Below are 10,738 nucleotides of genomic sequence, written 5' to 3' on the forward strand. Positions count from 1 at the left end.
CTATGATTAATGAGTGATATTATATTAAATTATATTCGTAAAGAGTTGATTGTTTTATTTTCGGATTATGTATATGTTTATGGAAATCATTTAAAACACCTTTATTGTCTCTTCTTTTTGATATGTAAGTAATTCCGGAATCTTCAAGTTCCAAAAGTGAAAAAATGTTTTTTATTATAACAGAACAAATAGTAGGTAATAACGGAGTAACTCTGTAGTAACGCTTATGTTTTAACAACAGAACACAGTATTACAATATTATTTCCTACTGTAATACTGTGCAACATTACCTATACATAACGCAATCAACTATAAATTCTAACTATATCTAATGCTTCAGACGGAAAAATGAATACTGAAACCTATTCTGTCTGGCTAATAAAAATAATAGGTTGTAGAAATGGGTATTGCAAAAATACGAAGAATTTTTCATCCTTCCAAAAACTCTACATCATTTATAATAATAGGTACTTACCTAACTTTTAAGTCCCAAGTGACTTTAAAGAAGTACAAGTGAATTATAGAGGTTGTCTTGTTCAGGTTCAAAAATATCTGTCAATTCTACATAATAGTTTTTATTTTAATTGAAAGAGCATATTGTTATACAAACAAATTGAACAAACAAGACACATCAACCTGTAGGTATGTGAGCAGTGCATCAATTTTTGCAATTTAACAATGAAAAATTATCAAATTCTCATTTACGACACAAACGTTTATTTTGTTTTCATGAAATTAGTAATATTTATTTAAATGTAGAAGTAAGCATCCGTTATATCAAATCGGTATTAAAAGGAGCTTCATTATTGTCGTTAGAATTATTGTTGACGTTGTAATAAAAATATTGGTATCAAAGAATTCGAATAAAGTTTTTATTTTTAGGCTATAACTTACAGTAAAACTAAAAATTATTTTTGATAAATTTATTTATTCATTTAGTGACCCTCGTCAATAGTGATAGGAGCTGAAATGTCAGGTTCGTAGTGCATGTCTAAAGCTCTTGTTCTCAATATCTCCTTATACAAGTAGGCTGACTTGCGGGCTGTGCGCGTGCGCTCCGGGCTCGTGTAGTCAACTTCATACAGACCAAATCGATCGCTGCAAGTATGATTACAAGTTATACAAAGACTATTATCTTATCTTATTTCGGTAGAAAGAAAAGATCTCCCATTGACTTAATCTGATTAGATTTCATCTATTTTTAATATTACAGAAGAGATTGCATACCCTCGTATACCTACATAACATAACATTACATAAGTGCAATAGAATTTTCAGTGTATAATAGTAATTATACAACAACTTACTAGTATCCTTGCATCCATTCAAAATTATCCATAAGACTCCATGCAGTGTAAACTTGGACATTTGACCCTTCGGCCATTGCATCCAACATCGCGTTCAAATACAATTTATAATATCTGACCCTATGGTTATCTTCCAGGCCTTCTCTACCTAAACAACCATTTTCAGTAATGTATACGATAGGATTTCCATAGTCTTTTCTAATTTTTGTAAGCAGCTTATGGAAGCCCCATGGCACTACCTATAGAAACAAAAAAGTTAATTTTATCTGTAAAGTTTATTGAGGTTAATTAACCTTAAATATTCAATTTAGATTTATAACAATTAATGTTAACATTACCTTTAACCATGAGGATCCTATTTCGTCTTCAAAATAATTTGGTTGATACGAAATAGCTCCGATGTCATCATAATATGAAGGCGATTCGAAGTATCCTTCAACAGTTTCATTTCTATAAACTAATTTTGTTGTATAATGATTGATACCCAAAAAGTCAGAACTGCCCTTAATCATATCTATTTCTTCAGCAGTAAATTCTGGTAACCTAGACCTCAAAAAGCCTTGAGCTGCACTTTTTGCAGCTATCTTCTCCTTCATTACGGGTGGAAAGTCACCGGATTCCGAAAAAATGGGATGTGCATATTGACCCCACTGAAACAGGAACAGACTGAATAATATGTGATACCTTTTTATATTATGCAAATAAATAGATAGTTACTATACCTCAAATTGTATCATTTCTTCTGCGGCTTCAACATCATTTTCTGTTTCCGGCTCATACCAAGATGTACTTAGAACTATTCCAATAGATCCACCTTGTTTTGGTTTAAATTCATTATGATACATATGATAAACTTTAGCGTGAGCAACCAACAAATTTTTGGCACATAAATATTCGGCATAACCAGATATATTATATAACGGAGCTAACGATTGACCTGCATATCCTTGGTAACAAACTTCTCTCGGTTCATTAATAGTGAACCATGTTTTGACACGATCTCCAAATAATTCAAATGCCACTCTCGAGTAATCTGCAAACCAATCAACCATGTGTGGATTCGTCCATCCACCCAAATCTTGCAATTTCTGAGGGAGATCCCAATGGTATATAGAAATCATCGGTTGAATATTGTACTTAAGCATCCCATTAATTAAATTATTGTAATAATTTACTCCAGCCTCATTAATTTGATCCGGGAAACTTGTAGGAAGCAATCTAGACCAAGAAATTGAGAATCTGTAAAAGTCTAGACCGAGTTCTCTCATCATCTCAACATCTCTCTCATACATATGATATGAATTGTCTGCGATATCACCGGTGTCACAATCTCTTACTGTACATGGTTTTGTATGTGTCAGGCGATCCCAAATATTTTCAGCTTTACCTGTTATTCAAACATAGGTATTATTTAAATAACCAACACACATTTCGAATACACTGTATATTAAACTAGAATATTACCATCTTCGTTCCACGCCCCTTCAACTTGATAAGAAGCAGTCGCTGTACCGAATAAAAATTCTTCAGGGAATTTCCTTACTTCATGACGACCTTTATTCGCATTAGCTGCTACGAAAATCAGGAGCAATCTAAGGGCAAATTTGTAGATATAGCATTTACATCTTATTTTATATAGGTAAATGAAATTATTGCTTTCTAGATAACTTACATAACTCCTGCTAAGCTATGCATGTTTGTCAGATGACTCAGTTGGGTAAAGTTATAAATGGTGTTTCCTAGAATGAATCCACATATATATACGTACATTTATCAGGTATTTATTAAAAATGATGGACATATCAGTAAAACCCATGCACCGATCTGTAAACATCAGATATTAAATAGAAAAGCGGCGAAACTCGAGTTAGATACGCTTACGATTGGTTCTGTTTAGTTGAGATGATTATCCAACTGTGCATATAAAAAAATCACATAAATCAAAATCATCAAAATCCTAAGCAATAGCAACGGCATTTCAAGTTGCTCGTTTTCAATTTACAAGAGTGTTAAAATAACTTTCGAGTGTAATAAATTCTGTTCTACCTTTAGAGCCTCCTTACCCTTGAAATTGGGTTGTTGAGGAAGTGATTATGAGGAAGAGGAGGAGGAAGAGGAATTTTCACACGCAAATTTAGGGGATGCGGATGAGGATGAGGATATTTTTTTGAGGAAGAGGATGCGGATGAGGAAGCGGAAGAGGAAGCGGATGAGGACGAGGATGATAGGAAATTATAATCAAAATTAAACATTAAAAAATTAAAACAAAAACCACCCTCCTGTCTGTAGGTACATATTTATATAGGTACATATTTTAACTTCTAGGAAAATTACTCCTTTGTCATAAAAAAACATCTTACTCAGTGTTCATCTATACATATAATAAATCTGTAGAAGGGTCAATTCTGTACATTGAAAATATTGAAAAAATAAATAGCAGGGGGTGTTCCTGGATCGATACCAAACCCAAATATTTGATTAAAAAATTTTTTGTCTGTCTGTCTGTCTGTCCGTCTGTCTGTCTGTCTGTCTGTCTGTATGTGAAGGCATCACGTGAAAACTAACGGTTAGATTTCGATGAAACTTGGTATAATTATACCTTATTATCCTGGGCATAAAATAGGATACTTTTTATCCCGGAAAAATACTTAGAAAAAAAAATTAATCTTAATTTTTCCGCGCGGACGGAGTCGCGGGCGGAAGCTAGTATTCAATAAAAATATTAATTGGTCCAACAGTTTTCGAGCTTATTAATTGCAAAAAAATATTAAATGCAAAAACAGGCTGCAAGTAGATAACAGCGCGGGTGGCATGGTCTCGCTCGCCCGATCGCGAGCCTACTATACTATACTATACTATTTGAGTCACGAGTCGGAATCATATGATTTTGTTTATGCACATTACTCGACAAAACCTAATCGATTTGATTTTGTCGAGATATTTTCATACATTACATACGAATAAAACCTAGTCGAATAGAGTCTCCGCCCGATTGGATCGGCCCGGCATGGCATCGCGCTGCAGCGAGTGCGTTGCCGTTGATACGGCATCCTCATAAATTTCCTCAAAATTTTTGAGGAAGCGATAGCGGAAGAGGAATTTTTTTATTTAATTTTTGAGGATGCGGTAACGGTTGAGGAACCCAAAATATTTCGGAACTTCCGCATTATGAGGAAGCGGAAGAGGAATCCTCAACAACCCTACCTTGAAATATCTTCTTTGAAATCTTTTAAGTCCATCTTTGTAAATAAATAACTCAATAACGCATTGACCGGATTTTACCTTCTCTGCTTAGAAAACTTTGGAAAAGTTTTCGACATAATATTGTAACTAACGGAAGGAGAGACAGTATTTTAGCTACAGTTTTGGATTTCATATCGATTATTATCTAGAGTGCCGTCCAAAATTGTCTTCAAATTATCTATCAGTTAAGTATTTAAAAACGGTTGTTTTATTTTGTAATACTAAATTAAAAATATTATCAATTTTTTTTGTATATTTTTTGTGAGCGATATTATCATTGATCATTAATTCGTTCACAGATTACTTTTTGAGTTTATTTTTTTTTCTACTTACTTACTTCATATGACTTATTTAATTTAATTTGTAATATAATATATGTATTAATTGTAATGTTATTATTACAATGATTACATAGGTACCAGTTTTCGTCAAGCAATGTAGAGGTATGTATAAATTAATTTTGTTAATTTTAATTACTTTTTCATTTAAATCATTTTATTTTTTGTTAGGCATATATACTTACAAATAATTATAATAGTCAAGTTTTAATATGTCATGCAACTCAACTTTACTGTACTTACAAAGCTCTCTACATTTTATAAAAGAAGGCCCTCTATTTTTTTTAAGTGGGTAAATCTTGTACACATACTGTGTTTATGTCTGTAGGTGTGACTAAAATAAAACACAATACTCAAATTTTCAATATTTAACCCTTATCAAAGAAATATTATCAGCTATAATTCAATTTAATTATTCTATATGATGACTAGTAGTATCCTTCGTCAATGGTCAAAGGTATGGATACATCAGGTTCATAGCTCATGTTAATGCTGCGTGTGCGCATAATTTCCTTGAAGACGTATGCAGATTTACGTGGAGTGCGCGTGCGATCTGGATCTTTGAAATCCACTTGATATAATCCGAAACGTACACTGTAAAAAGGGAAGAAAAATTCAAATATCAAGCCTAAAACTAAATAAAATTATAAAATAGAGATTATAAATGATGAGGCAATAAATTATACGAATCTGGGCCTAAAATATGTCAATGCATAATGCATTCCTGATTAAAAAGGAGCACACAGTTTACGGGAATTAAAAAGATCTTTCTATGACAATTAAATAATCCACTTACGTATAGCCTCGGAACCACTCGAAGTTGTCCATAAGACTCCAAACTGTATAACCTACAATGTTTGACCCATCTTCGATAGCGTCTAACACAGCATATAGATAGTTACGATAGTAGGTGACTCGATCGTCGTCGTTCATGTCACGATAATTGCCAATACCGTTCTCAGTTATAAATACAGGAATGTTATGGTAGGCCTTTCTGATTTCGGTCAAAAGATTGTAGAAACCCCACGGTGCGAACTGAAACAAATTAAATGTTGAAAATTCGATCAGTATTCATTAGAGGTGGACAACTGGGAAAAAAATTCTAGGTTTTTTTTTTGACCTACACTAAACTTCTACCTAAACGAAAGATTATAACTGTAAAAGTAGAAACTATTAAGATAATAAAAAAATGTTACCATTTATCACTATTGTACATTATTACCATTGTTATGTTTGCTTTAAAATGTTACCATTTATCACTATTGAACATTATTACCATTGTTATGTTTGCTTTTCCAATTTGCCATTCAGATGGTTGAAAACTTCTAACACCGAGATCGTCTTCAAAGGATGGGCTCTCAAAATAATTCACTTCAGAACCATTTCTGTAAGTGTAATGTGATGAATAATGATTGAGTCCAAACATATCTGAGGTCCCACGGATGTATAAAATTTCTTCTGGGGTAAAACTTGGCAATCTAGATCTAAAAAATCCCTGTTCCCTACTTTTTTTTGCTATTCTTTCTTTCATAACCGCTGGGTAGTCACCGAGGGCGGAAAATATAGGGTGTGCATATTGTCCCCACTGTAAAAAAACAGAATAAACTGATTTCTACGATTAAAAAATTATTTTTTACAAAAGATATATAATAAGTACATACCACAAACTGATTAGAATCATATGCTGATTGTTTGTTGTGTTTGTTCACTGGTTCGTACCATTCAGCGTTAATGGTTATAAAAATGGAACCATTGTAGAGCCGTCGGTAGACTTTGTCATAAATATGATATGCTCTAGCATGAGCTAGAAGTAAATTCTTGCTGCACAAGTATTCTGCAACACCTTTTATATTTAAGGCTGGCGCAAGTAGAGTATTTCCATATCCCCAATAACAAATTTGATGTGGCTCATTAATAGTCACCCAGTATTTTACTCTGTCACCAAACAGATCGAAAACAACACGTGCGTAATCTCCAAACCAATCTACAATGTAAGGATTTGTCCATCCTCCCATATCTTGCAGTTTTTGCGGTAAATCCCAATGAAAGATTGTGACCACTGGTTCGATACCATGTTTGAGCAATTCATCAATTAAGTTATTGTAATATTGGACGCCTGCTTTATTAATTTTATCCGGAAAGCTTGTTGGAAGTATTCTAGTCCAGGAAAGTGAAAATCTATAAAACTCAAATCCAAGTTCTCGCAACATTTCTACGTCTCGTTTGTACTTGTAGTATGAGTTGCATGCCACATCTCCATTGGAACAATCTTGTGAATAACATGAATTGGTGTGAGTAATATGATCGTAAATATTTACTGATTTCCCTGCAATTTTAAAAACCATTTATTTTAATAGTCTTAGTCTTACTAATCATGATGAATATCTTTCTTATTGCCAAGACTTTAGTTAAATTTTTGTAAAAGGCGTCAATTGAATACAATTTATCTAATGATATGATTTACCATCGGCATTCCATGCGCCTTCCACTTGGTACGATGATGTTGCTGAGCCGAGGATTAACCCTCCCGGTAAGTTTCGCACTTTATTACTATTACACGCAATTGCTCTACATTGCCATAATAAAATCACTCTGGAAAATTCCAAACGGACTCATGTAAAACAGTTCATTGTAAATTCAAATAATTATTTTCAAAGTCAAATATCACTTACAGAAATCCTAAACGTAGGTTCATGTTTCTGCTTTTTCTTTATGAATAAATGCACCAGTATTTATAGAAATCACTTTATCTTTAATTGTGTGTATGAGAGTGAATAGCAAGATATAATTCTATTGAATTTATTCAATAATTATTCACTTCACGTCCGTATTAAGAGCCTATTTCATACCGATATTACAAGAAAAATAAAAATTAAAATTAAAGAAACGGCCAAAATTGTGCGTGTTCTCTACTCACTGAAATGTAAAAGTCTAAAACCGATATTTTAAATCGACGCCTTTTATGGGTTTGTAACTATGAAGATCAAAATTTTTGTAGGCCTAAAAATTAAAACATAAAATGTGAATGTTAGTAAATTTAAATAATACGGGCAGTTATCGACTATGTCGAAATAAATACATATTTCATGAGGGTAATAATTATTTAGGACAAATATGTACTAGCGCTGAAAAAATAAATATAAAGTGATTTTAATAGGGCCATTTCATATGTTATATTAAAACGAACTCAACACAGCATTTAAAATAAAGTTGTCTGTCTGTATCTTGATGATGTATACTGAAACTACTGGATGGTAATAAATGAAATTTAGTATACTGTCTAGTGTAAAGCAACACGTTCACCTCGATATACAGCACGATTCCCATTGCTGAAGACAAAACACATATAGAATAGCTTTATTGAATACCACGTGTTCCGAATTCCTTGACTAACTTCTAATATTGGTCCATAAATCTCCCTCTGCTCTCAAATTCAGGTATTGATCATGACAAGTCATGGTACAAGCGTGAATGTAGAAGAAAAAAAATGTTGTGTGGTTTTATGAAACCACTTTTTTTCACAATATAGACATTTAACTAAAAATTATCGTATTTGTACGATAATTATCGTACGTATCGTGCGTCACGCGACATGCTCTACACCGACCAAAAAGTTTGAGACGATCTAATAAAAGTTTCACTTTAAAAGGTTCCGTGGTTCGATCCTGGTGTAAAATAACAAAAAAGAAGTCTAGGTTGGGACACAGGACGCTGGAATCTGGATCCTGGAACAAATAGAGAATGAATCTGCCCCATACTCCACAAGGCACACCTCCCACACATTTCAGTGATTGAACATGTGATTACCAAGACTATCAAGTTTAACACAGAAGAATTAAATGTTTTTATTTGGTTTTAATTCTTAAGAAACTCGTTGTATTGCTTACAGTAATTAAACTGACGCAGATAATAATAATTCGACGATAATTAATCAATTGCAAATAAAGGATAAAAATACTTGGTTAAATTTTGAAAAAAAATCCATAAGTGCCAAAAAAGGAACACTGTGGTCTGTGGGTAGTGGGTACGTACACCAAATTGCTTAATCAACTACTGACATGTTTTGAGTTTTGACCATCCAATGAAAATTTGAATCCAGTTACATGAATATAGAAGATAATTTAATCGTCTATCAAATGTTCATTCTCAATTCTATTAAATCTATATTTATAAACTAACAAAACACATATTTTGATAGTCTTTAAGTTACTTTGGTGTCATATCTTTGTCTGATTATTTAAACACAAAATATAATATTACAATATACATATTTTTTAAACCGAATCGGGTATAATGTATATGCATCGCTATTTGCTATGATGGTGTATCAAATCTTACAATATAGAATTAAATTGTAAATTTCCTTATGTATTCAAATATCATGCCACAAGCGTAGGTTAATGTACAAATTATAAATCTCCATTTACATGTAACATATTTTCGAAAAAAATATTTAAAAAATTTCCCCCTATCAACATACTAGGTCAAGGTCACCCTGCCCTGAGGACTTTCAATATGATCATCTGGTCAAGATCTGGACATGTCAAGGAATAACCATAGAAAAACTGTAATGATTTTTCCAAACTACACGAATTATTTCCCCTGATGGTACATTTTCGGCTTTATTTTGTCTATTTTGACTTAATAGAGATACACAATATTTTTTTTTTAATAAAAATAACATTAGTAACCGACATTCCTTATTTGTAAAAGTGTAAACTGTATTTCGTAACCATAATAATTGTTAAATAATATGATTATCTGTTTTTTTATAGGACATTGAGCACACACTCTTACAACAGTGACGTTGAACCATTTGTTTCTATGTAAATATTTGTTTTGTTATTTTCGTAATGTAATTTTATGCTTTATAATAATACCTTCTCATTGTTACATGTGCACGACTTATTTAATCTCACGCGATATGGAGTATGTTATAATTTTAACTAGTTAAATTTTTGAGCACGGGAGTAAAAAAATGGACCTGAAATAATATTTATGGTACCTATAATATGCCTTATGAGGTCGATAGATGTGGATAAAATAATAGTTTGGCCTTCGTTTAATCGACTCGCCTAAATATTAATCGACTTTCTTAAATAATAATACTCTTTAATTTGAACTAATTTAATTAGATAACAGTTTTACTAATGATCTGTCTATAGCCTTCATGCCAAAAAATTATCTTACAAATTAGTATTTGTATTCAGTATCCACACTTCGATAAATTACTTTTCTTTAGTATTTTTGTGTGCGTAACATAATGTATAGTAGCATATAATTTTTTTTTTTGTGGTGTCTCTCAATGTTAGCCAGAAGGGCTTCTACATTTTAATGCGGACGCGGGGGTGAACTGAAGGTTCACCCTGGTAGCGACATGCACAAGGGCGTCCCCCCTTGACGGGGATCTCGAACCTCGGCTTGGGCTGTCGCTTGAGTGGAGGAGGCCTGAAGGGCCCTAATCGGACGGGAGCATATAATGTCAGATGCCCCACTTGATATGTGGACTTTTCAACATTTTTTTTTTTTTTTTCAATTTGAATTACCTAGGTACTGCATATTCCCGTGTGGAGTTTCTGGTCTCCCATCGGGCGCGTCCCCAGGTGGCGGATAGGGGCAGGCCCCCCAGATATGGGGGGTACCGGCTGCTCAGCCGGCGCGGACCAAAACCAGCGAGGAGGCCGGAGGGCTGCTAAATAATACTCCTAGGTGATGGTATGTGCGCAGCATCACCTAGTACTGGGGTTGGGGCCGATGAGGCCGTTGTGGAGCCGAAAGGGCCCAGCCCTAGGTAGCGGCTGGCGGGTTTAACCCGGCAGGCGTACTGCAAACTAGAGGAAAGAGGAAGAG

The 10,738-nt window shown here is 33.5% G+C and overlaps 1 protein-coding gene across 1 annotated transcript; it reads right to left on the bottom strand.

Moving 5' to 3' along the window:
- Positions 1-935: 935 nt before the first annotated feature.
- Positions 936-7,829, bottom strand: LOC123706006 (lactase-phlorizin hydrolase-like). The gene is made up of 11 exons (XM_045655125.1): positions 7,561-7,829; positions 7,353-7,480; positions 6,550-7,214; positions 6,165-6,473; positions 5,685-5,923; positions 5,318-5,482; positions 2,772-2,989; positions 2,030-2,694; positions 1,646-1,957; positions 1,308-1,546; positions 936-1,098 (listed from the first exon to the last, which is right to left on the bottom strand). Exons 1-11 carry the CDS (start codon positions 7,581-7,583, stop codon positions 936-938), a joined length of 3,126 nt encoding a protein of 1,041 aa, XP_045511081.1. The 5' UTR covers positions 7,584-7,829.
- Positions 7,830-10,738: the final 2,909 nt, after the last annotated feature.

Source organism: Colias croceus, chromosome 3 (genome assembly GCF_905220415.1).
Source record: "Colias croceus chromosome 3, ilColCroc2.1".
Lineage (NCBI taxonomy): Eukaryota > Metazoa > Arthropoda > Insecta > Lepidoptera > Pieridae > Colias > Colias croceus.

Coding starts and splice junctions, on each gene's coding strand:
- LOC123706006 (XM_045655125.1), bottom strand. CDS start 7,583: ATGAACCTACGTTTAGGATTTCT. Junction 7,481..7,560: donor AACCTACGTTTAGGATTTCT/GTAAGTGATATT, acceptor GGAATTTTCCAG/AGTGATTTTATTATGGCAAT. Junction 1,547..1,645: donor TAGGATCCTCATGGTTAAAG/GTAATGTTAACA, acceptor TTGTTTCTATAG/GTAGTGCCATGGGGCTTCCA.